The 26973-nt window shown below is 36.5% G+C and overlaps 2 protein-coding genes across 8 annotated transcripts; one reads left to right on the top strand and one right to left on the bottom strand.

Moving 5' to 3' along the window:
* Positions 1-270: 270 nt before the first annotated feature.
* LOC131936538 (mucin-5AC) lies at positions 271-5491 on the top strand. The gene is made up of 2 exons (XM_059293572.1): positions 271-284; positions 1038-5491. Exon 2 carries the CDS (start codon positions 1054-1056, stop codon positions 4279-4281), a length of 3228 nt encoding a protein of 1075 aa, XP_059149555.1. The 5' UTR covers positions 271-284; positions 1038-1053; the 3' UTR covers positions 4282-5491.
* Positions 5492-8817: 3326 nt separating this feature from the next.
* LOC131936507 (uncharacterized) lies at positions 8818-26772 on the bottom strand. Of its 7 annotated transcripts, none has more exons than XM_059293520.1 (27): positions 26657-26772; positions 23706-23822; positions 22822-23310; positions 21415-21989; positions 18975-20786; positions 18629-18816; positions 18063-18156; positions 17868-17969; positions 17000-17095; positions 16790-16842; positions 16633-16700; positions 16150-16492; positions 15808-15963; positions 15533-15705; positions 15075-15294; positions 14638-14823; positions 13929-14151; positions 13593-13727; positions 13324-13437; positions 12966-13094; positions 12786-12878; positions 12356-12470; positions 11580-11657; positions 11398-11462; positions 11196-11264; positions 10767-10920; positions 8818-10563 (listed from the first exon to the last, which is right to left on the bottom strand). In XM_059293520.1, exons 2-27 carry the CDS (start codon positions 23802-23804, stop codon positions 10117-10119), a joined length of 6276 nt encoding a protein of 2091 aa, XP_059149503.1. In that variant the 5' UTR covers positions 23805-23822; positions 26657-26772; the 3' UTR covers positions 8818-10116. The 7 variants fall into 7 exon arrangements, with proteins under 7 accessions (XP_059149503.1, XP_059149508.1, XP_059149509.1 ...); XM_059293525.1 differs by having other exon boundaries at positions 15808-15984; positions 16345-16492; XM_059293526.1 differs by having other exon boundaries at positions 16345-16492.
* Positions 26773-26973: the final 201 nt, after the last annotated feature.

The raw sequence follows: 26973 nt of genomic DNA, 5'->3' as shown, positions 1-26973 counted from the left end.
GGCTAAAATTCAGCATTAACTTCATTAATAATAAAAAGCAAAAGTGTATTGTCACATTTCTGCCCCCCCCCCCCCCCACTTTCAGATAACATCACAAAACTCTTAGACCTTGACGTCGTTTACGGAGGAGCCTATATTCATAGTTTTATTTTTTAGAACGTATTTGTTTAAGCATAATTTCTAGATCTATAGAATAGAAAGGCAATAGTGTTAAAAAGTAATTATTATTAAAAAAAAAAACAATGCATACTCCCTTCTTAATTATGGATGCAAATTACATGCATGTTTGTTATCCTGTGTGCCGTGCACTACACTCACTACATTTCACTACACATTTCTTCTCTAATATTAAATGTAGAGATCTAGACTTAAATTTATTTAGTTAGATCTAGTACATTGAGTTGTGACTTTATTTAAGTTATCATTCAGGCCCAATTATTTCATGTGTGATTTTTTCTAGAGGTAGATCTAGGCCTAACTAAATCACTGCAGTGTTTACCTATACCTACCTTTATTTTTAATAAATACACACACACTAATACACAGTATTACACAGACTAGATCTAGATCTAGATTCCAGATCAATGTCATTTTCTATGCCATTCTGTTCATTCTCATACTCATCAGTCTTAACAACTCTTATGCAATGTGATTAGATCTAGAGATCTAGTAGTAGTTAGACTAGATCTAATCTAGATGTAGAATAATGTAAATCATCTAGAATCTATGCCTTTTTTTTCCTATGCCTACTCACTTTTAATATTACTAGACCTCTGTCTATTAGGCCTATAGTATATATTTATATAAAGAAATATATATTATAGTTAAACTAGTATAATATTAAATAATAATAAATATTAAGTAATGTGTGTTGGGGGGGGGGGGGGGGGGGGAGAAGAGACTTTCATTACATAGTAGGATAATAGGATAATTATGTATTGAAGATTCAGAAAACTAGAGATAAAGTATTGATTTAGTTTGCTTAAAAAAAAGCTGTGTAGTAGGTCTCATAATTTTATTTTACATTATTTCATCAGAAATGTGATCTTCAGAATGGAAGTGAATAAAAAAGACTCTCAAGCTTTTCCTGGGACTTCATTGGAATCTCCAAGTGGTTCTGCACCAGCTAGTTTAGTACATCTGGCTAACACTGCACCCACATCTGTTTCACTAGGAGCTTCTTGCATTACCGGGTCAGGTTGCTTGCTGCCAGTATCACTCATGTCTCAGCCACTGGTGTCATCTCTCCAGCATCAGCAGCTCATGGCTGAGCCTCTTTTGTTGGTCCCCACTTCAGCTTTATCTCTGGCACCAGGCTCAGGTTTTGCACCAAGTCCTACTGACGTCCAACCCTCGGCGCTGCATTACAGCCACCAGCTTTTATTAAATAATGCTCAGCTGCCTTTGGTGCTCAAACCTCCTGTTAATAATTTCTCAATGGGTTTGGGGCAGGCGCTCTCTAGTGAAAGTCAACCAATTATTGTGTTACCGCTTGCTGCACCTGGGAATAATTTGCTGACTCCAGATGGCGCTTTAAGTTCTAAAGCAGCCAGTAGAGAAGAACAGTGTGTCACAGCAGACTCCACTGATCAAAAGCATACAGAAAAATCAAACTTGCGTCGTGGTACCAGACGTAAAAGCACCAAAATTTCAGCACTTTGTTCCAACAGGGACAACATTTTATCTTCTCAATTAAATTCAAGAACTAAGAAAAACAACGAAACAGCTACCAGACCCTCTGATCTAGGTGGCAAAAATGTTTCCGGCCCTGCAAATTCAATCAAATCTGATTTCCTCAACACTACCAGTGCAGTAAAAAATTCTGACATTTCACAGATCATTTCCAATCTCCCATCCGGCTGGCAGGTTGTAGGTTTCACAGGACTAGAGCAAATAGGGGCAACTCTTGCTGCCCCACTCCTCACAGCCAACTCAGCAGCAGTTCTGTCCCCTAACACCATGGCTCCTTCATGTCTTGACAGTAACAAAACAAGCTTTCAAAATGCTGAGATCAAACCTAGTTTAGTTTCAGTTAATTTGAATAACCTATCACAGCCAGTTGCTTCCAGGACATATGACAACTATTCCATTGTAAATGAACTGACGTGCTCAGTGAAGCTGGATGATATACCCAGCACTCACATCATTTCCATGAAAGCTGAGCAAGAAGATGCAGAAACTATACCCGACAGTACATCCGATAGCCTCACTGTCATTAAACAGAAGGAAAAACTGCATTCAAGAAAGTGTAAAGGAAATAGTGCTGATGCAAAAAATGAAAATGCTAAAACTGAGAGTTTTAGTAAAACAGATAAGAAAATTAATCCACTGTTTCAAGCTATGGCAAAGCCTTGCCTGAGCAGTACCAGCATGTTTGGAGATCCACAAATTAAATCTGTTAACCCCCCTGTCATGCCAGATGGATCATGGACAATTATTGGCGTGACTTCAATTCCCCCGTTACCGTGCACGAGTTCAGCTGTTGTTAGCCAACTGTCAACAGGTGCTGCCACTGTCACAAGCTCATCAAGTGCAGAAGCTAATGAAAACCCAAACTGTGATCAATCTTCTGATACCATCATACTTAAAATTCCAATGTGTCCATCAAACACAACATCAAACAGGAAAAAGAAGAAAGGGACACCGCAGACCGCGGTAAAACAGAGCCAGAAGGGCTCAGTGGCAGAGCTACTTTATAATGTCAATCAGCAAAATACTGAAAGTAATAAATCTTCAGAGATGAAGTGGACAGTAGTGGGTTTAACACAGCCAGTGCTGAACTCAAACGAAGTGTCTACCTCAAGTCAGATGGTCAGTAGCTCCATGTTGTCATTGCCCAATATTACCCAGGCAGGCACAGCCCCACTGACCAGCCATATGATTAACAAACCGTTGAACCTAATTTCTCAGATCTCATCCAACCAATATCTGGTCCAGTCACCTCTAAGCCAGCCAGCCTCAAGTTTTGATATACCAGTAAACCCAGGTTCTTCTGAGTCACCTCAATTCTCTTCTAGTCCTATGACAATCACAAGCAATGACGGAATCAATGTGAGCTCTTGTCCCACACAGAGTCATTGGAAAGTTGTTGGATTAACATCACTAGACGTCCCCGCCTCCCCTGTGGCCCCATTTGCTGCAGCGCTGCATCAAATATCACACTGTGCAACTGTACCTCTACTAAATCTTATTCCAGCAGCTTCAAGTTTGGCACTGTCCTGTGTGGCTACAACAACCACAAACAGTTGTTCCACTGTCAACAGCACTCACGCGTCTCTGACGGCGCCGTTCTCCCCAGCAGCTGTGATCAACATTGCTGGAAGTTTATCCAACCCCTCAGATGTGTCGACGCCCATTTCAAATTTTACTAAAACTATCCAGGAAATCTCACAACAACAGAATCAAGCTTTCTGCGGTAACCTGGCTTTAAAAAATCCACTGGACTTGTTGAAAATGAATGATCCCAATCAATGGAATGTTGTTGGGCTGGTATCCAACAATCATGTCTCTATGCTAGACAAAGGTCTTATCAACAGTTTAACTCCTGAGATTTTGAATCATAGTATGAGCCCCCCTACTGTTGCACCTCAGGATTTAACTCCCACTTCTAAGCATTCATGTCCACAAAATCCTCCAGAAATAAATACAACAGATGACATTAAAAAGATGTCACCATTAGCAGGTAAAGCAACACGGCGATCTCTTACACTGAAATCCAAAAATCCTGAGAATAACAGTAAGGTTTATCAGTTAAAATGTAGAGATTTAATCAAACGACAACATGTTCCAACCTACATGAAAAAGAACACTGTCTCAAGTCTTCTCAGAATAAAACGGATGCAGACAGATTCCATTGAAGATGATAATATGGTAGATATTGACATGGAAGAAAAATTTACTTTACAGAACGATGAAGCTGTCACGCCCAGATCTAAAACTAGATCACTACGCTCGTATGCTGGAAACCGAAACATATTTACTAAAAGCAGACTCTGTGAGAGCAACAGTAAACTCAGTCTTCGCAGTGGAACAGCCGCCACAACACCTGGATGCAATTCAGCTGAAGAAACAGTAGAGGATAAGCCACAGGACCAGGCTTTAGACTCACCTGATCCTGCTGCTGCTAGATCTGAAAACAACAGAGTAAAGTCTGCTGAATGTGCAAGCGTTGTTGTTGAGCCACACTCTGCTGCCAGGAAAAGAAAATTGAAAATTCCTCGCAGGATGGTGGCAGCAGATATTGATTACCACCCATTTGATAGCTCATCAGATAGTAATTAAGCTAGTCATTTACCCTTTGCCTGTCTTTGAAAAGCAATTTACAAGCATAGCTAACTAAACTAATAGCTTTTAGAAAGTGTTAATCATGTGATAACTTTTTTTTAAAGATAGTCTATTTATATATTTATTGTGTTAACTAGAAACTTTGTTATTGTAAATTTATGCTCACAAATTTTTATCCTCCCCATTATTGTCTATCATTACCAAATAACATCATCAATAAATTACGCCAAATTAAATCTGCAAGTAACTACTTAAAAAACACATTTTGACAAGTCGCACAAAGGTTAATTTAGTTACAACAATTAATTTTAATAAATTACACCAAAGGTATTTAGCAACTAATTACTTTTAAAACTCTTGACAATCTTTAATCTTGATGTTTATAAGTTAACAAGGTGTTGTGAATTGTTTTACATGAATATTTATAGTGTAAAAGTATGATAATGTAGATGTTTGAGAATGAATTGTTTGTAAATAAATTTATAAAATGTTTTTTTTATACTAATAGTATGATTAATTACCACTGTTATTAAAATTCTTTTTCGTGCAGATTTCATTTCTTAACATTTTCAAGAAATTCTGTCAAAAGCATTTAAATTTCAAACTTCTTACTTTTAAATTTCAAACAACATGATCAAAAACTAAAGGAAGACATTAAACTTATTAAATTATACAACCAGCATACAAAAGAGCTAATAGTTGTAGTTGTAAGGACAAGGCTGGAAAGAAATCCAGTGATGCTCTCTTAGTTTAGTGTTTTAGTTGTGGAATTTTTTTTGGTTTTTGAAACAATGTGAATAGGTTCTTTCAATGTTTTTGATTACTAACACAGTATCATAACACTCATTCATTGCATTTATTGGTAGAATGGAGAACAAATTTCGTTTTTTCAATGCTGCTGTAAAAGAAATTCTCATAATTTTTACAGATTTATTTTTTAAGCTTTTGTCTGTGCAATTGTTAAATTTAAAAACTGACAATTTTATCAATCCTAAGTTAATAAGTATTAAGAAATTGCTACATAGTTTATTGGTTAAATTTGATGATTATACTTAGTTATTATATATTCAACGAGCCGACCCGCTGCGTATCATACGCCGCTATTTAGTTGTTGTTTTTTTTCTACAGTAATTTATAATTTGTGAATTCGACAGTACCAATGCTGCCACTGAAAATATTTGCTTAAAAACACTAAACCCCCCCCCCCCCCCCCACGTGAAAGCAGCCTCCTCTTAGTTACCTCCTCTAAGTTTAAAATCGTTTCAAACTAAATTATCTGCCCCTAATAGCCGTCACCAAACCCGTCTCTATGATTGTAAAATGTAAACAGCGTGACCACAGCTCACCAGACAATGTGGGAGTGGGGTGGGGGTGGTAGTGATAGTGATAGAGAGAAAGAGAGGGGACTGCAAGGAGGCGCTTGCAGCTTGTTTTCTAACGGCTCCCAGAAGAGAATTATATATATAGATTATCTTCAAAATCTAAAATTATCTAGTCACTTGAGAAATAATTCCTTTAAAGTGTGTTTGCATTTCTTCATAGCAATATAATTGCAATTTGTTTCTGTATTTACATAAAGATTGTAAGATTGTTAATCATTGGCTTTTGTTTGTTTTGTGTTATTCAGTAAATTTGCTGCTTTAAAAAAAAAAGTAAATAGTAATGTATGGCAATATTTTTTAAAAGATACTAATGTTTTTTTTTTTATTTTACATTTGTGTAATAGTTGAATGAAATGCATTTTTAGCTAACTTAAGCAATATTTTCAATTTTCAAATTTATGTTGTAAATGAAGTTATATTTATATTTTACTTTAAAAAAATTATTTAACAATTATTTTTGTAACTGGAAGCTGGGTATGTTTACAAGTAACTGTGTTTGTTGTCACGGCAATATTGTTTTTAGTGGGCCCTTCTCCTCCCTCCTCCCCCAAAAAAATCTAGTCATGTTACTTGAAACAATCTATTTACAATTAGTAAAGCAGTTTAATATTTTAGTTAAAATTCTAATAGATAAATAGAATTTTCAGAGTAGCTTTGGTTTTATAATGTAAAGCCTAAACTCAGTGTGATCTTGTATTGAAAGTCATGGACATGACTGTAGCTGGGACTGCTGTGTGATATTTTATTTATTTAACACCTTGGCTAGCCATTACTTTTGTTGAGTCAATGCCTGAATGGACGACAGAATAATAGTTTTATATTTTCCAATCCCATTTTAGATGGGTGCTCTAAATATAATTTGTTTAAAGATCAGTCACAAATCAAGAGCAGTCTCTATTCAAGGTACCCTAATTTATTGTCTAAACGTTTGACCACAACACACACACTTGTGTTATGTTTATCTTTTTTAACTATGAAATTATTTTATGTCTGTAGCAGCCAATTTATGCCCATCCTCCCAATCAATATGGTATTTTGTTGTAATACATATTACATGTAATGTTGTAAACGCACTTTGTAAACTGTATTACAAGCCACAATAAGTAACAGGGTACTATTGTTAAATGTATTTGTGATGTTTAGTTTAGGCTGGAGAATTGGTTCTTCACACAGTAATTTACACCAGCACAAATTGTACTTTCGTTAACCTATGTATATTTATGAAATTGTTAATTTAAATTATAAACGTAGTCAAATTAGTGTTTAGCAGATATAGTCCATAGATTTTCAAAAACACAAACTGAATTTGGTGGTGTTCATTGTTGATAACCACTTTATTTAAAATAAATGCCTCACACACCTTGTTAAGTGTTGCAAGTAAATATTACTTAATTTTTTTACATTTAGGCTTAAATCAATATTTTAAAAATTGCTAGAGATTTTTCTTGATGTTAGTGCAAACTAGTTCAACATATAGGATAATATTGTATCAATTCATATTGAAAGCTCTCTCCAGATCCAATATTTATTCTTGTAAGATCTGCTTTTTTGCATTTAAAACATCTTTGTGTAGTTCTGTATATCTTGAGGTAGTTATGTATAACTGGGTAGTTGTGTACATCTCTAGGCATTCCTGTATATCTAGATAGTCCTGTTCAAATCAGCAAGCATTAGCTCGACCCCATCTTAATTTAGTTTTGCTTGGGAGGAAGTAAAAAGCTTTTTAAAAGATTGGAGAGCTTCATAGATTGTGGATTGTTTATGAAGGCTCATATAAATGGAATGTTTTAGTCTAATACAATCAAAGTACAGTAAGACTTACTTTATATTCTAGCAATGTTATAGTGAGTTTTATTTTTTACGGACATTCTCAAAGGTAAAATACTCATTGATATTAATTATACACCAAATAAATGTATATTTATTTTTACACCAAATGAAACAGAATGTTTTTTATTTTATAAAAGAAATGCAAGTAATGACTGGCTCAATAACATTTATGTGTTATTCATATCACATAAAGAAATGTTTAAAAGAAATTTTAATTGTGCAATCCTTAGCAACTTTTTAGCGGTAATCGTCATGTTTTTACTGTAAAGAAGTTGTGGTTGTAGTCATTCACGGTTATATTAGCTTATATCATATAGTTAATTTATGTCATTTGTAATCCTTAAATTATTAAAAGCTGTGATTAAAAAAATAGTTCATCAATTTAATTCTTGTTGTCATTTATTTAACAATGTATTACATAATTACTTTAGTTTCAAGATATTTTCATAGAGCCCCACCACCCCTTTAAATGAAACCTCACATAATTTACCCTAGGGCAATAGAATGTGTGATAATATTCATGATAAAAGATAGTATATAAAATCTCACTAATAATTTCAACAGTTGTAATAAGCTACTATCTTTAAATCTTATGATTTGCATAGACTTTTTTAGCTTTTAGTTAAATGTATGTCCCTTCAGTTCAGTGCATGTTCAAAAGTGATTTAAAAAGCTATCTAGGAGCTAATCTAGACAGCAAAAATTAATTCCAGGCATAAGCTCCTGTGTTAATTAGCATAATCTAGCCAGGGAGAATTTTTGTATACAATTACTTTGATAGATGCTATCTGACACTAGAGAATAATTGGTATGCCTATTTGCATTTCAACTAAACATATTAGACTATTGACTATTTTTGTGTAAAAAAAAAGAAAATTTTTAGGATTTTTCAAGTATTTAAATATTAAATACAGTTGATAATATATTGCTGGACTTTCATGTACTAATTTAAGGAGAGCTGCCCAAAACTGAGTCCAGTGGAGAGGTGTATCTGCAGACCTTTATTTTGCTCCCAAGTAAAATCATTTTTAGACTTAACCTGTCATGATCAAGCTTTGAACTTAGTATTTGGCACAAGGCATCTTTTACCATCAATAGTTAACAGTTCAGTTTTGAGCCTTAGAAATTGGCTTAAGCCATCCCAAACCACTCTAAGTTCACACTACAGTCATGTCTTGAGCTTTAGAAGTTGACACCCCCAACCACCCAGTTAATTGTCAATTCAGTGTTCTGGTTTGAGTCTTTCATGGATTATTTTACTTCCACTTGACATAGTAATGCTTTTCCCAACTATAAAAAAATGAAAAAACAAAACCACAAAGAAAGAGTAATATTTAACATTATTATTCACAGAAAATCAAATTATAATTCAATATGTCCATTTATTTTACTATAACTTTTAAAATTTGTTTTAACAAAAAAAATCAATATGTGCATGGGAAGGGATGCTAGTAATGAATTTTTCTTCTACTTTTTGCACAATTCTACATGAGATAATTCACAATAATTGAGCAGGCAGAATTTACAGTAATATATGCTATTTTCATAAGTGATAATGATTTGGCTGTTCACACCACCGATCTAGACAATATCAACTATGCTAATACATCTCCATTGCAATAAAAATGTATCCTAAAATAAGTAGATTACCTTTCAATTGCAATACAAATTCATCTTTTTTTTTTAATAAAAAAAAAAGTGCTGCTTGGACATAGGGCCTACTCGTATAACTTTTAGTAACATAGACAATGAAAGAACAAAGAGCAGTTTAAAGTTTGAGGAAACAAGTCACCGAAAACAAAAATGTAGAATGAACTTCCACCAGCAGACTTCCCATTGACGATTTTCATTGTGGATTTAAAAAATAGTTTTTGTGTGTACCTCAGCCATTCCATGTGATTTGATCAAATAAATGTTAATACAAAAAGTAACCTGATCATGCACTGTTCAACAAATAAATAGAAATACTCAACCACTGTTGGTAAGACAACACTTCTAGAAAACATACATGTATAACACCTTTGTTGTGGGATAATCAAGATGATCCTTCTAAAGTTAAACTAAATGTACAACAAAAAATAAATAAACAATTTTGGTTTAACGACAAAAACAATTACATGGAGAAAAATTACATAATTGCTGAAAGGTTTTAACTCAATAAGTGAAATAAAATCTTTAAAATATTTTCTTAAATATTTAAAAAAAAGAAAAAGCTGAAAAAGAATTCAGGTTTTTTTAAACCTGCACATATGCATTAGATTTCTGAAACTGCTGTTTAAGTATTCAGCTGCATGACATGCTAGATGAGAAAAGGCTGTGTTACTTAAATCATTTTAAATTATGAATTGTTGCCTACAAATGCCTCATTTATATACATATATTTTTCTACATCATATATTCAGTTCTATGCAAGTATGCCAGCATTATGTGCATTAATAAGCAGTCATTTGTTAAAGCCATTGGTATCAACTAACAGTAGTTACAATTTTTTAAGATTCCTGTCCTGACTACTTTGGAAGAAACCTCAAAAGATCACTGATTAATTGTATTTAATTATTAGATAATTAAATCCAGGAATACAAAGTAACATTCAACAGTTGAAACAGCTGAGTTCCTACAACTACTCTCCAGAGTCCTCTTTATGCTCATCCTCTTGTTTAGGGTGTTCATCCTGTGGACCCTCGCCCATCTGGTCCATGAAATGCTGTCTGTCAAAACCTGGTCTATTGTCTGGCCCAGGCAGGCCTGAGTTTCCTGGATTGTCTGCTGCAGGTAGAAACAAATGACCAGGTGCTTGCATGTCCTTCCCAAACTCACTGGACATGGAAGAGTTTGAGTTTTCATCATCTCTGTTCATGTTCATGTTCTGGGGAGCTCTTTGGATGGGCTCACGTGGGTGAGATTCAAATTTAATATCATATATCCTCATGTCTCCTCTCTCCTCCTGATAGCGTTTGTGAAGTGATATAATTAAATCATGAATATATCGTCGTTTGTTCAAGACCAAATCCTCAGGGAACCAATATTGCAAACCTTTCATTGGAATCTGGAAGTCTCCGATTGGGTCCTTTTAAAATAAAAAAAATAGGATTTTGGTAATTTAATATAAAAATAAACAATTTTGTCACTTTTTTGGGTGTGTTAATTAATTTTCCTAATTTTCTCCACAGTGCTAAATCCATTATAATATTTAAGTAAAACACAACTCATTTATTATAACAAAATGTTGATACATTCATACAAAAAAGTAGTCACTACAATAAAACTCACCTCAAAGAAGGTTTCCACATATTGTAGCAGGTAAACACCACAGTCACTGTAGTTGCTCTGCTGCGGAACTCGAGGAGAGGAGCCTCGAATTATTTTACCTAAATTTCTTGGTTCTTCATCAGATTTTTTTGCATTCCACTCACACTGCAAATATCTATAAAGAGAAATTCCATTATTTTTTTTAATACTTCTGAAAAATCTCTAGTGTTGGTTGATATAACTTACTAACATAATAGTTTTCTAATTAAAAATAACTGACACATAAATAATCAGTCATGATGCAAGTAGTGAATCATTTAACTTTTTTCAAATCAACTTAGCAAGAATTAGATATTAATCTTTAAAAACTACCATGACCTAGCCAAAGACCCATATCTTTTGGTTGTGAAATCTTCTACGTTGGTATAATAAAAAATGAATGAAACTCACTCTTTGAGCATCTTGATGTTGGGATTCCTACTTGGTCCAGCAAGGGAATCAAACATAAGAATGCATGGTCTGGAGTGAAAAAAAGAGGTTGAAAACAATTACGGCACAGAAAAAACAAGTGTGTGCAGTAAAGAAATTAGGCACTTTTTAAAGTTGATAATAAATGGTAAACAAATAAAAAACATGAACCAAATAAACTTACTGTTTTAAGCCTTCATGCTTGCTCTCTTTTTTCTCTTCTGGACTAAGCTGCCTGCCTAATATAGTCTGAAATATGTAACTGCTGAATTAATACACAAAATATTTTACTAAACTTTCTTGGAGCTTAAAAAAAAAATTAGGGAATTGAACAGTCTAGTACACAGAATGACAGGAATAACGTACCCTAGATTTGTTTTCCTGATTAGTGCTAGTACTACCACCACCACTGTTACCACCTTCCTCGCTGTTTTCTTCAGGCATCTAAAAACGTACAAGCAAATTGATAAAAAAATGTTTTTTTAAAATATCCACTATTTTGAATACTAGCAACAAAAAACACTTTATAAGTCACGTTTAAAAAGCAAGAGATTTTAGTTCAAGTCAATGATTAAAAAATTTTAATTGAAAATAAAAAAGGTTGATTGATTAAAATATTTATTTTAATTAAAAACTTGCACTTGATCTTATTAATGCACAGTAACACAACCCTAATTGATACTAAAGATGTTTAGAGGATACGAGCTGAATGAGTAATAATGAGTTATATACAATTCTTCTTTTAAAGTTATTTCACATTTAGCTAAATGTATTTTGGTTGAATTTAAGATGTTTTCATACTCAAACTGTAAAGTCTTAAAAGTCATCAGCACCATTAATAAATGTAGTAAGTAATAAATCAGATAGTGTTAGTTACCTCACAAGCTAAAGACAGTTACAAATACTATGAACGTTTCGACCCAAGGTCTTTGTCAGCACACAACAGTGTGGTTACAGATTAGTGTTGTGTGCTGACATAGACCTTGGGTCAAAACGTCCATAGTATTTGTAACCGTCTTTAGCTTGTGAGGTAAATAACACTATCTGATTTATTACTTATTGTATTAACCTCACTGCAGCTACCATTTGTATTTAATAAATGTAGTCAGCTTACAATGAAACAGACTCCTGTTACAACTTACACTGCCATCAGGTTGTTCCTCCGCATCTCCCCCATGGGCTGGGCTAGGAATATAAGGTACTACCTCTGGGGCAGCCAGGCCAGGGAAACATATCACAGCAAGGTACCAATGGGAGCTGAGCAAAGACAGTTTGTCACAATACATTTAAAAGTAAGGCTTAAAAATAAATTCAGTGTAACCCCTAGTTAACATTTCATGAATAAATGCTAATAATAAAGTATTTTTAAAAAAACAAAACAATAGGTTCTTATAAAAGACCTTACATAAAGGTTAAAGGTTAGAACTAGGGTAAAGATGACAAAACTAGCAAAATACAGATTTGAATATATTCTGCTGTTTTTATAAATACTAAAAAATGTTGACACACTCTAAGATACACATTCAAAGGTGCTAACAAGTTTTTCAGAATAATTTGAACCAACAAACTTACTGTTCATTTATTGGAACAATTATAAAGTCTTTACTAAAGAGATCCACAGTCTTTGTCCACTTTTTAACACGGGCATGTCTTCTTTCTGGCAAACTGTAAGAAAGTTATTTAAGATTTAACTATCAATAGTTTAGTGCAGAAATAGTTATTATTAATATATGAGAAAAACATAATTCTAACCTTTTTTTAGCCTCCTCATCAGTTTTATCCAAGTGTCTGTCTCTTTGTGTTAATCTCTTGTAAAAGAAGGAACTAAAAATATGGGTCCTTTTTCTGTTTTCTGGGCTGAATTTTTCTAAAAATAAATACCTGTTAAGAGAGAGAGAAAGTAAAATTTATTTCTGTATGTACTCAAGTTTAACAAGGGTTTAACAAAATTTAAGATAAATTATTAAATGATGTATTGTTTACATCAACCCAATTAAAATTGTTTAGATTGAATAAGGAATAAATTACTTTCAAAAGTTCAACTAATGAGAGCTATTTAAATTCAAAGGTTAAAAAAAGCATTGACTATAATTAAGTCAAACCATCTTACTGTAAGTAAAAGTCTATGATAACATCATTCAAGAACTCCCCTTCAGTTAGACATAGGAGATCTTCTGTAGTGATAGGAATACCTCGTAGTGGTGGTGGTGGGTACTGGAGCAGTCTGTAATCATATCATCACAATATTACAATCACATAGGCACCCTGTTACCTGGCTGCAACCATGATACAATCACAAACACACAGTTTCATGGAAGTTTGTACAACCAAAAAAAATGAAAGGAGCTTTACTTTCATTCAATGGGAAACCCATTCTACCTGATATTGGCTCCCATAAAAAGTTTTATTTCAGGTGGAGAACTAGATGTGCTGTCAGGTTCATTGTCAGTGCTGTCTGAAGGGGATGGAGGTCCCCTGGGCAGTAAATGCTGGTCCCCTGTATCTTTGAGATACCTAGGAATAACAATTTGTTTTTAGAATAGTTTGACACATATTTTAATATTATCTTTTATATACTTAGTATTATTATATTTTCAAAAAATATTTTATTAATTATATGCACAAACTTTTAGATACAATCAAACACTTTAATTTAATTTTTCTCCAGCTATATTTCTAAGAATCTAAGTGTTTAGCTGATTGGTATCTACTTACCATTTTTTGAATTTCATAACATCTCGTTCAACATCTGATGTGAGGACAGGTGGAGCTGACTGTATCAACAGGTCATTGGCACTTTCCTCAGTCAACTCTTCAATAAAGTATTCATCATCTTCATGGTTCATATCTGCCCAGAGGGACAGCGTTTCTCTCAGCATTTCATGAGGCATGTAGTTAAAACACTCAATGATTATCACAATCATCTTTTGTTTCATATCTGCACAGACAAATCATGTAATGACCTTTAAATATTTACATTTTGAATAAATTAAAGTTCAAACAAAATGGTGATTGGTATTATTGGTACAAGGATACCTGTGCTACTGTGATAACCTAGTGTTAGGATACGTGTGGTACTGTGATAACCTATGGTGTTAGGATATGTGTGGTACTGTGATAACCTAGTGTTAGGATATGTGTGGTACTGTGATAACCTATGGTGTTAGGATATGTGTGGTACTGTGATAACCTAGTGTTAGGATATGTGTGGTACTGTGATAACCTATGGTGTTAGGATATGTGTGGTACTGTGATAACCTAGTGTTAGGATATGTGTGGTACTGTGATAACCTATGGTGTTAGGATACCTGTTCAACTGGGATTAAAAGCTTAAGTGCTGAGATACCTGTGCTACTTGGATTAAAAGCTTAAGTGCTGAGATACCTCTGCTACTGGGATTAAAAGCTTAAAGGTGCTGAGATACCTGTGCTACTGGGATCAAAGAATTCATCGTCCCCAGGCTCCATATGACACACAGCCCGCAGCTTGGCTCCACATTCCTGAGTGAGAAACAAAAACAACACGGGCTGCGTTTGTCCTGAGAAATACTTGACGTGCTCGACATCTTGGGCTAAAATCTCAAATTCAAATCCTTCTTCTGTTCTCTCAGCTGTAAGGATACAAATTTGGTAATCAATTTAAATTATTTCAACAATACAACAGTGAAACATATCTAGAATAAGGTATCAGAGAACTTTATGAAATGAAGGATAACTCAGCAAGAATGTATGAACACCAGGAATAAAGTATGATCAAAACTTTTTTTTAATTACGGGAAGTACTGACCTAAATAAATTATATTTAAAAAGCTGTTAGACTACAAATTTCAAGTTAAGTACTAGACGACTAAAGTTCACATACATCGAACCCTGAAGCAGACACCTCTCAAATTGATTAACAGAGGTCCTTCGGGCTGGGTCCGCATAGATCCAATGCGCACACTTCGAATATCAATTTCATAAATGGGCACTTCATCACACTCTTCATCTTCCTCATCTTCTCTTTCTTCATCTTCATCCATACGGTCCATGACAGGAGTTCCTGATCTATGCATTTTCTTGCTCAGTTTACTAACACCCTCCTGTTGATAAGATTTAATGTGCACATTTTATTTGGTAAGTAATGGTTTCCTCACTAACAGATAGAATATAACTCTTTACAGTCACCACCTGACACAAGAGATTTCAAAAAAAATTTATATCTGCTACCTGATTTGCACTAAAACACAGAACACATTTTTAAAAGAAAACATTTAGAATTGACTTGGTACTGGGAAATACCAGAAAAAAAAAACAGCCTTGTTTTTCTCATAATTATACCTCATCTTCCATAAGAGCTCTTCTAAATCTCCCAAAGGCATTGACTGGTTGAGTAGGTGTAGATGGGAACAAAGGTGATTCACTTCCCCCTGAGTAAGCAGGGCTAGGAGCTTGAGGTAGGTTATTTGATGTAGATGATGGTTCATCCTCATCAGATGAAATTGTTAACGTCACTGTTAACCATAAAAAAAAGATGATAAAAAACAATGATATTGAAGACTTAATGAACAGGCTACAAAATGCATAAAAAAAAAGGTTTTCGTCAATGTAAGTACCTGGCTCATCTAGCTTTTTTGAACGTTTTTTTGGAGCAGGGTTTTTTGATTTTGGTCTTGCAGGACGTTTCTTTGGGGGACTTTCTGAGCTGCTACCTGAGCCATCTGTCTCCTGCTTACCCTCCAAGGAGTCTTCAGATTCACTGTTGCTATAATCTAGTGGAGCAGAGGTTGTATCTTCATGGAAACATCAACAAGAGGATAAAAAAATGCAATAAAAAAGTGTATCACACTGTGGGCTGAATCAAGTTGTACACATTTTTTTTTTAATAATCTAATTATGTTTTGTAGACAAAGTCAAAGGTTTTTAAAAAGGTGAAATCCCCACATTACCAAACCCACCTTCGGATTTCCTTGCACCCATACGCCCTTTCATTCCTCCTCCTTTAGTGCGACCTGTACCTCTTGCTCCTCGGCCTCGACTTTTACCCCTGGGCGATGAGCTCCCATAGAAGGAATCTTTGCTTATTGGCTTAGTGATAGTATCTGTTTTATCTGAATCTTTGTTAGGTAAATTGGCAGGAGTTTTAAACCCACCAGGTGTTGGCATGCCAGGTTTACTTGTGTTCTTCTTTAATGTGTGGATCTTCACCTCTCCCTGGAAAATCTTTTTGCAGCCTTCACAGCGTTTGAAATTTTTGCTGGTGTAGCCACAATGGTTGCATACCCTGAAGTAATCTTCATCCTAAAGTTTATACCAAAGAACAGGATTACTGTATCAGTGTCAACATAATATTACACTAGCTTCCCCCTTAGTATGAAACACAAACGCTTACAAAAATGTAAACCAATGGGAGGAAAATGATGTGAAAAAAAATAATGTACCTCTGAAAAAGGCTTTTTAAATACAGAATCATCCTCCTCTTCCTCTAAATCTTCTTTCCTATGTTGAACTGTTGGAGAAAAAGAGAAACATTAAAATTCAAGATTCTTGCGCCTACACATTGTCAACTCAATAAATCAACTTAGACCTTCAACTCACCATGTGATAAAGGCTTGATGTAAGTTGACTGATTAACTGGTGCATCAAGACATCTACAGTCAGGACAAGAAAATCAAACATTTAATTGCATTCAAAAAGGGTCAGGTTTTTAAATAGCTTCACTGGAAATAAAAGGTACAATAAAAAGTAGCCTAAAGACAACTAAGAAGTGATGTCTGAATCAATGAAATAGAACACAAATATTTATACTTTTGTAGTGTAGGCATTTCTCCTGATGGGGTATGGTCACTTTTCTGTTGTATAGTCATGGGATCAACATCTTGGTTGTAGTGAGGATCAGACCAGCTGAAACAAATGTTAAGTAGAGTTTACAAATGTGTTGTGAAGAACTCAAAGTTAAAAGAACAGCAATGGTATTTATAATTTAAATTTTCAGAACAGGCCACCTTTATGGTAAGGGGCAATGGTTGGATAACTTTCTGATGGCAGTAGCTGGTAGCAGTACATGGCTAACAGCTTATGATAACATTGCCTAGATAAGTTATAATAACATGGACAAGCCAGTTTACTGGTAGCAATGACTGGCCAACTTACAGCACTAATGAATTGCAAACAACTTACTGGTAGCAGTGCCTGGCCAATCTACTGGTAGCAGTGCCTGGCCAACTTATTGATAGCAGTGCCTGGCCAACTTATTGGTAGCAGTGCCTGGCCAACTTATTGTTAGCAATGACTGGCCAACTCACTGGTAGCAGTGCCTGGCCAACTCACTGGTAGCAGTGTCTGGCCAACCTACTGGTAGCAGTGCCTGGCCAACTTATTGGTAGCAGTGCCTGGCCAACTTACTGGTAGCAGTGCCAGGCCAACTTACTGGTAGCAGTGCCTGGCCAACCTACTGGTAGCAGTGCCTGGCCAACTTATTGGTAGCAGTGCCTGGCCAACTTATTGGTAGCAGTGCCTGGCCAACTTATTGGTAGCAGTGCCTGGCCAACTTACTGGTAGCATTGACTGCTCACCAAGGCACATATTTTACATATCAATGTAAAATATCCAAAACAAACAACCAGAGGTACAAGACAATACTAAAGACAGAAGGCACCTTCATGCCCTGTACCACCTGTTATCTTGAATATGCCGTTGTCTTAACGACTTCTTAACATATTCCTTCTCAAGCACTGAACTTCCTTTAGAAAGTGAAGTGGCTTCAGTATTCACTTTACTGCAGTGATAAAGAAAAAAATGTATACTTTTTTTATTTTTTAAGTTTCATTGCTCAACACAATGAACCTTTAAAAAGAGAGACAGACATTACCTTGTGTTTGCTTGACTGTTCATGTGACTTTGAGACTTCAGTTCTGAAAGTTGTTTGTGATTGATATTTTTGTTGAGGCTTTTCTCATTCAAGGCTTTAAGAGTATATAAAAAAAATTTAACCAACGCAAACTAAATGTTTCTGTAGGGAAGGGGGGGAGGGATGTTTTTTTTTATACAAGGGAAAAGTGTTGCAGATATTTACTTAACACAATACAAAGAGGTTACTTTCAAAAACTAGTATGCACTACATTTAGGAAAAGCCAAGACACCAAGGCTTTATTGTGGATGTTATGCCACTACTGGAATTTTTAAAGAACCCAATTTTTTTTCTGTCTAAGACAATAAGCAGGAATTTACTGCATTTGAAAAATAATAAGGACCATGACTAAAGGGTCACAGATTATTCATTAATAAATGCTAGTTTTTTTTAGCCTCAATTTAAAATGCTTACTGTGTTTTGGTATAAGCTCTTTATACACAACATCTGCAGTGTTTTAATACAAACCTACAGTTGTGTTATACAAATAATTTATACCCAGACTACACTAACACATGAGGTTTAACCTTTCACATCTTCAGGGCTAAGGTCTTCAAACTTCTCCCCATTCCACATGGCTAAAACCAGGGACTGGTCTAATGGTGAGCGTATCTGATACACCATCCCAGTGGTCAGCCGGCCTTGACCCTTGCCCCCTTTATCAGTCAGTATACACTGGTCTTCAGACAGGCGATCCAAGCTAAAACCTTCTGACCTGGAAGAGAATGTTTTGAGAGTGAAAAAAAAAGGAATTTGTAAAATTAATGCATTCATTTAAAAACTGATAAATATGAAGCTTTATTTTTCTACAGAAGAAGACAATTGTAAAAAATTAGAGCCAATAATGAAATGAATAAAAAAAAAAGCACACACTTGAAATGTGACTGTTGTGATGGTGGGTTGTGAGCTGGGGCTGCATGCTGTGGCTCATACTCATGGTGAGGCTTTGGCTGGTCTGAAAATGGGTTCTGGAGCACAATCTGGCCAGTGGCTTGACCTTGTGGCACAGGGGGCCTGGCCAGTGGGCTGGGAGGGGTGCTGGGTGGGAATGAGTTCTGCTGGCTGGTCATTTGATTTTGGTTAAACCCTGGTGAGTGATGGGCACTTGCTGCAGACACAGGAGCTGGGTTTCTGGGCTTGACAAAAGTTGGGCCAGGCTGAGCTGGAGCAGTCATTCTTGGACTGTTTGCTGGTGCTTTGGTCTGGTTTGTGAATGGAACTACACTACATATAGGTCGGTTGGCTTGTGAGACTTGACCAATGCTAGAGTTAGGGTCAAGTATGGCTGGAATAGGCAGGCGAGGAGGCAGGAGAGGTTTAGCTTGGTATGGAATTTGATTCTGCTGCTGTGGAGGGCGTACAGGTGGACTAGGAACAGGCTGGCTCTCAGGGGCTGACACCTGAGCTGGTGGCGGCTGGCTTTGAACTGGAGGCTGTGGGGTGACCCCTTTCTTTGCCATGATCTCTTTATCCAGGCTTTGTTGCATGTACTCCACAGTGAGCCGAGCCAGGCTAGCTTCACTGGGTGCAGTCTCTTTAACCGGCGCCAACTTTTTGGGGATGACAGATGGAGGGGCCATTTGTGCTGGTGGTCGAGCCGCCCCAGTGGGGGACATAGGGCCGGCATTTGGTGTTGGCGACTGCACAGCAGACGGTCGCTGCTGCAGTGGTGAAGACACCTTGGGGGAGATGCCTCGAATAGCTGGAGGTGGCATGGCCGTTGACTGCTGATTAGTCTGAATGTTAAGGACCATCTGATTTACAGGAGGCCCCTGACGTATTGAAAGCTTACCAGGATTAGGCAGCCCAGACTGATTAACAGGCATAATGAAGTGATGCGTCGGCTTTACAACCACCCCTGAGGGGCTGGACTCTGCGTCCGGTTGGACACCCGGTTGCTGTAGTCGAGGTAATGTTGGTTTACTAGGTGAAGTGCCAGCCGGTGGGTTGGGCTTGGGCAGGGGAGGTCTCATCTCCCCCTGGGAGGGACTGGGTTTTGACGGCCAGTTGGGGTTCTGGCTAACAGTTTGACCCCCCTGGGAGGGAGAGTTAGGGTTTAGTTTATTTGGAGAGGGCTGCCCTTGAAGTTTTAACTGAGACTGCTGCCTTGCCGGGCTGGGTGATTGTCCTGGTGAAATCTGCTGAGCGCCTTGTGGCTGGGGGACTGTTTTGTTCTGTGGGCACACTGGGTTGGCGCTGCTGGCGGCAGACAACCCTGGCTGGTTGTTGACGCCAGCTGTTGATGAGTTTGTTTGGCCAACCCCTTGTGGTTTGTTTTTCATATTTTGACCAGCAGAAGGCACTGGGAACATTTTTTGCTGACCAGGCATGTTATTGGGCTCAAAGTTTTGGGGTCTAGGGAATGCCCCTGGAGGGTGTGGTCCTCTAGGTGCCATTCTGACATTGGGTGGTCTCTGCATGTTCTGGTGGAAACCCATCTGACCCTGGGAGGAAGAAGAGACTTCTTGTTCTTCCTCCTCATCCTCTTCCTCATCTCCATACTCATCCTCATCTTCATCATAGTTCTCCATAGGAAACATGTTTTGTCCGTAACCAAGGTTACGATTATACATCATCTCATCCAGCTCATCAGCATCAACACCTTTCTCTTGCAGCTGGCTTACTATTTCTTCATATCTGTGCTCATCCTCGCAAACAGCCAACTCTTCAAGCAATGCTGATTCTCTGAAATACATAACATTTTGACAGAAAATTATGGTAATGTATGTTCAGAAGTATTTAAATGAATACTTCTGAACATAAATGACAATTATTTTAAAAAAAACAAAACAACTTAATTTTATCTACTTTAAAATTAAACTAATCTAAATAGTCTAAATTAGGTTCATTGTCATACAATATGATTTAATTATGTTCCTAAAAATGTTGCCAAACACAAGTGCTAAGAAGAGAAAATTTAAACATAAACTAAAGGCTAGTAAACTAATATCAAGTCAGAAAATAACTACAGTTCAGTTTCATGGCTGATTGCTTAAAGATTTTGGCTGAATGTAGGAAGTGTTTTATGTATACACAATGGAACATGTATAGCCAATATACACAGAATGTAACAAGTGTTTCTAGCCAAATCTAGATAAAGAATTTAAGAAGTGTTTTTGCCAAATACATATACACAGAGAGAATGTGAAAAGTTTTTTTTTTTTTTTTTTTTTTGTAAAATCTAGATAGAATGCAACAGGTTTTTAGCCAACAATATACACAAGATGAATTTTCAGCCTAAAATAAATAAAGACAATGTTAAAAGAGTAAGGGTTATTTTTCTCCACTGACTTATATCTAGGCTGCCACTTACTCTTCAGAGATGTCATCACTATCACTGTCTGGGTACTGGAACTGGGGGTACTTCTGGCGGAACATCTCTTCCTCCTCTGCTTCCATTTCCTCATCATAGTCATCATCCTCATCGTAATACATGTCCTCATCTTCATAGCCTGACATCTGATGCTCTGGGTTGTCCGGCCCTGCCCCTGGCCTGTGCTGGGCCTGGCCTTGGTGACCTTGAGAAGACCCTTGCTGCTCATGGGGGAAAGGCATCCTTGTGCCCCGGCCAAGCGGGGGATGGTTGTATGAGCCATAAGGTCTTTGTTGCTGACCTGCCATAGCTGGGGGCCGCATGTTTTGGGCATGGCCAATGTTAGCTGCACCACCTACGACAGGGTTGGGTGGCCTGTTCTGTGACATGGGCCTGAACCCTGCGTTGTTGGGTGGCTGTGGCACATTTGGTCTCACCATGTTCTGGGGGTGGCCTGGTGCTCCCATCCTGGGGCTCTGGGGCGGTCTGACCCCGGGGTTATTGGTGAACTGTGGCCTTTGCTGCTGCAAGTGGGGAGGTTGTGGGGGGCGCATTGGTCGCTGAGACATTGGCTGCTTTTTAAAATAAAATGACACACCATTAGACCTAACACAGGTGTCACAGTTGAGATCATAAAATATTTTAAATTTCCATTTAAATTAAGATATATTGAATATAAAATAAATAAAATTATGGTAAGTATGTTGAGCTAACAGAAATCAGGCCTCATAATTTTTTTTATTCATTATTTAAATTTTCATTTAAAAATAAACTTTAAATTTAAAAAGAAGGTGTACTTTATCTTCAGCAATACAAATAAATGGCTACAGGACATTACCCCCCTGGATATTTCCCCCCGTATTTACCCCTGGAGCAATTACCCCCCCCCCCCCTCTCAAGTTAAAATCCTAACTCTAACTAGAATTTTATCCCTATATACTACTTTAATCCAAACCTTAAGAAAAAGACCAAAACCTAAGCATCCACCTTAGCCTAAAACTTCACACAAAACCAAAACCAAAGCTAGACACAACCCTAAACCTAACCCTAATCTTAACCCTAGCCCTAACCCTAAACCTAGCCCTAAAACCTAACCCTAAAACTTAACCCTAAACCTAACACTAACCTTAACCCTAACCCTAACCCTATCCCTAAAACCTAACCCTAACCCTTACCCTGTCCGGGGGCGGGGTAATGTCCTACTGGGCGGGGGGGGTAATTGACAGGGGGGTAATTACTCTGGGGGGGGGGGGGGGGGGGTAATGTCGGGGGGGGGGGGGGAAATATCAGGGGGGTAATTGACAGGGGGAAAATGCCCTGTTCCCCAAATAAATATGGCTGAACTGTAAAGGGTTAATTTCTAGCAAGACATTTTTACATTGAGCAAGTAGAAGAAATAAAGCTTACACTTTGTGGGTGTCTCACTGGGCCATTAGGTCCTGGTCTAGGCTGATGCTGTACATGCTGAGGGTGGGGAGGGCGGATCATTCGATTCTGGGGCTGAGAAAACTGACCCAGGCCAGGGGCACTGTTGACCACAGGCCTGGGTACATGCTGTTGGTTTCTGGAAGGGAATCCCTGAGGTTGGAGCCCTCCGGTAGGCTGACCGCCCGCACCCTGTGGTATATTCTGTCTCTGGGGGGTCATCTTACTCGGCAGCTGGCCAGCACTGTGTGCCGGGTCAGCCGGGTCAGTGTACAGGTTAGAGGGCGGCACCCCCGACTGTGAAACGTGCTGGTCCTGCTGGGAGCCATTGTTGGCTGGGTGCCCCTGGTAGGGGTGATGGTGCTGCACTGCTAGAGGAGACTGGCCGTGTAGCAGCCCTGGCTGCTGGCTATCAGGAGATGCTTGTGGGGACCTACCAGGACTGTGAGTAGAGCTAGGCAAAAAGTCAGTCTGAAAAATAGATTGACTAGATTGTAGAGCTTTAGACTCCTCAATTGTCTAGGTATGAGAAAGCAAACAACTTTGCTTATCTTATGGTAATGTTGGTTTACCATGCTGCTAGAAAAACATGGTTTTCCCATGGAATTCTTTATGAGCAACGTATTAGTTCATATAACTTATCTGTTTATTTATTTAGTCCTAACAAAAAAAAACTCAAAGAGGTTAATTAATTTTGAATATTAAATCTTTAGTAAAAGCTTTTAAAAATAATAACAATAAGATTGCTTTCTTTTATCATAAATTTCTAAATTTAGAAAATAAAATTCCCTTGTAAGTGAATAATACTAACACTTTAAATTTGAACACCACAAAATCTTTTATCAAAAAAAGAATAAATTTTAAACCTGAAAATCTGGATGAAAGTTTGAAGTCATGGTGTGAGTTGTCCCATCGTTATTCATTCCAGCAGTTAGCGCATCTCTCCATTCTTGGTCTGCAGACATTACTGTCTGTCAAGCAAGCTGAAGGTAGAAAAAATGTTTAATAGTGTTGACTTCTTTATTGTTTAACAACAGCATTAATACAAGTATAGTTTTAAATCTGGAGTCACTTTAATGCACCATCTATATAACTTCTGAAAAACATCCATTGGTTATGTTTGGAGTAATTAATATTCAGAGAAATAACTCTAGTTCCACCAGCAGTTATAATTCAATAGAAAAATAGTTCTAGGTTGCCTTAGAAGACTGAAATCTTTAAACAATAGAAACTTATTAGCTTTCAATGATATTAATCAAATTAACTAAACTCTTATCAAAATATCAAATTATAAGTAATATCTTAATTGACCAGCAGTAGTTTTCCATAAATTGCTTGACACCAGTTGTATATATTTTCATACTTAGCGCTGATATTTTTTCACACTTTCACTTGGAAATTCTAACTCGCACAGGGTAGTGTGATAGTCAGAGTTAACGCTACTGTTGGCTACCCTTAAAGTGGCACCTCTGTCTACATTCACTTTAGTTACACCACTAAATTTTGTTCACTTAAATATACCCACCCCTTTAGCTACAAACCCATCATAACATGAAATCCTAACTCTTACCCTTAGTACACCACTAAAACTTAACCCTAAATTTACCTACAATAGCCCACAGCATAACCTAAATCTTACACTAAATCCTACACTAATTTACAATGACAATCTTCCTTATGATGAAACTGAGCACAAACCAAAATCTCTTCCTTTGTAAATGCAAATTTCCAACAAAGTTCTTAAAGAGACAATACTGTATTACCTAGTAAACCAACAAACTTCCTCTCTTCACACTCACAATGCTACTATTTCATAACCAGCCTTACAACTACCAAGCAAATGCATTTTATCAATAGAAAGCTAATCATTAAGACATGGCTGCTCAGACATGAGGGTAATAAGCAAATTATCTTTTTGTTAGCCACCAGCAGGTAATTCCCTTGTTTTATTTTGGTTAATTAAATGTTCCAATGGAAGAATACACAACAAATAGCAATTTAGTGTGGTGGTAGAAATACTAAGCAGCAAAATAATATACAGCAACATGTGATACAGCTAGTTAAAACAAAATAATATGATAAGATTCAGTTAATATTTCATTTTGAGTGTTGTTTATGTGATAAAATTTTAAAGCTGCTAACAGTGGCGTAGCTACCATAAAGCTAGCGTAAGCAAGGCATAGGGGCCCTTTTTTTAAAGTTTGAGAGGGGGGGTGCAAATCGAAAGTTTGTCCCCGGTCGCTACGCCTCTGAGGGCCCACTAACACTTTTTGCATAGGGGCCCAAAAATCCTAGCTACGCCACTGGCTGCTAACCATAAAAGGGGTCCATGAAAATCTCAGATAAAATATTCCATGCAAAATACCTACAGGAAGAATTAACAAAAGAAATAACAAAAGTTTAAGTAATTGGGATCACTGAATCAATTAGGTTATCACATGTGTTAATGGGGGAAACGGGGATGGGACAGATAATTTGTTTTAATTAAGATTTCAAACTACTGATAGGGGTTTTAAGCATATTTTTTAGTTGTATTTGGTGTCAACTTCATTAAAAATAACTTAATGAAAGTTAATGCATTTACAGTAACATAGTCAAGTGATCTTTTTAAAATCTAGTTTTAGAAACAGTTAAGTTGAATAAACCAATTTCCCAATCTTTAAATCCCAAATTGAGTATGGAGCAAATTTTTAAAAAAACCATGTGGCTATCCGTATGGCCATGGCAAAAAAATATTTAGTTCTTTCAAGTTTCTATACATCTAATGTTAAAAAGCCATCTAAAAAAAGCACAAAGCTGAGTGGTCGAGTAGAACATTGTGTGGCTGTCATGCTCTGCTGGATGATGGGTGTTCAAGCCCATCGAATGCCATTCAAATGTTTAGCTTTTCATTTTAAAACTTTTGTTTTTTTAGATGCTATTCATGAAAGGGTTAGGCCTACTTTCTTTTATTTTTTCTTATTTGTGATGTGATTGTGGGCATATTTTCAGCAAAAATAAGAAAAGACACATTCCCTAGATTTTTTCCAACAACTTGTGAGAATTCTGATGGAAGCTGGAAACATGAATGATAGCTGACAGACATGCTATTTCACCTGGTATTTATTCCATTTAAAATGGTAATTGACAGTCCAATTCCAATAGCATTGTGAAGTACTTAAGCGATGCATCACATAATTATTAATAAAAAAATTACTATCAAGCCCTGAATTATTACTTTAGATTTAGATACATAATCATATGCATAACCTGAACCATAGTACTGTTTCTGATAAAAATATAATAATACAATAAAAACAGCACTGTTTTCCAGTCATGCCTTTGTTATTGTTACTGTATTGATTATATTGTAAGTAACATATTATTCCTAGTTGTTTTTTGCATGAAGAGATAGCCAACTGGGAATAGCTTTACTATTGGAGCTATGTCCAACCTACTTGGAATAGTTGGAATAGCCTCTACCTTTTTGGTAGGGGCAGGGGTATGTCGGCTGTGTTGTTGTTGCTATTATTTTAGTTAGTATTTTGATATTTAAGTTTTTATTGCTCTGCTGCTTAGTTACAAAAAACATTGCAAGATCTAGACTACTTATTTAATCAAATGGTTCATATTGTTCTCATAATTAAAGCACTAATCTAGCTAGGCTGTGGGGATAAATTAAATTTGTTGGTGATGGTGGATTGGTTCTGCAGAGTTCTGCAGGGCTGGCTAGAATAAGAGTTGCAGAGTAGCTGTATTCTTTATTAACTTAGATTCTAAATACCTTGACCTAAGTATTAGATATCCATTATAGTATGATTATAGACATATGTTTTACCTGCAACAGAGTCGAATAACATGTAGTCGATTCAGTTTAGTGATAAAAATATGACATTTTCAAAACAATTGTTGACGAGGAAAATTGACGTTCATCAACCCCGGATGAATGAAGCTACCAGTATCTGTATTGTCGTAAAATTCAAATTGAAATTTTTGTACTGATAATTTTTACAAATCTTATTTAAAACGTCTTTAAAATTGTTCGGAATAGTATAAACAATGCAGCGTAATAAATAATAATAATAATTGTATTTGTGTATTTAAAGAAATCAATACTGAATATGGGTATACTAAACTCGTAGCTTTTCGTAAAAA

Source organism: Physella acuta, unplaced genomic scaffold, assembly GCF_028476545.2.
Source record: "Physella acuta isolate Inbredline_101_S28 unplaced genomic scaffold, ASM2847654v3 ptg000179l, whole genome shotgun sequence".
Classification (NCBI taxonomy): Eukaryota; Metazoa; Mollusca; class Gastropoda; family Physidae; genus Physella; species Physella acuta.
This window is presented reverse-complemented; position numbering and strand designations above follow the sequence as displayed.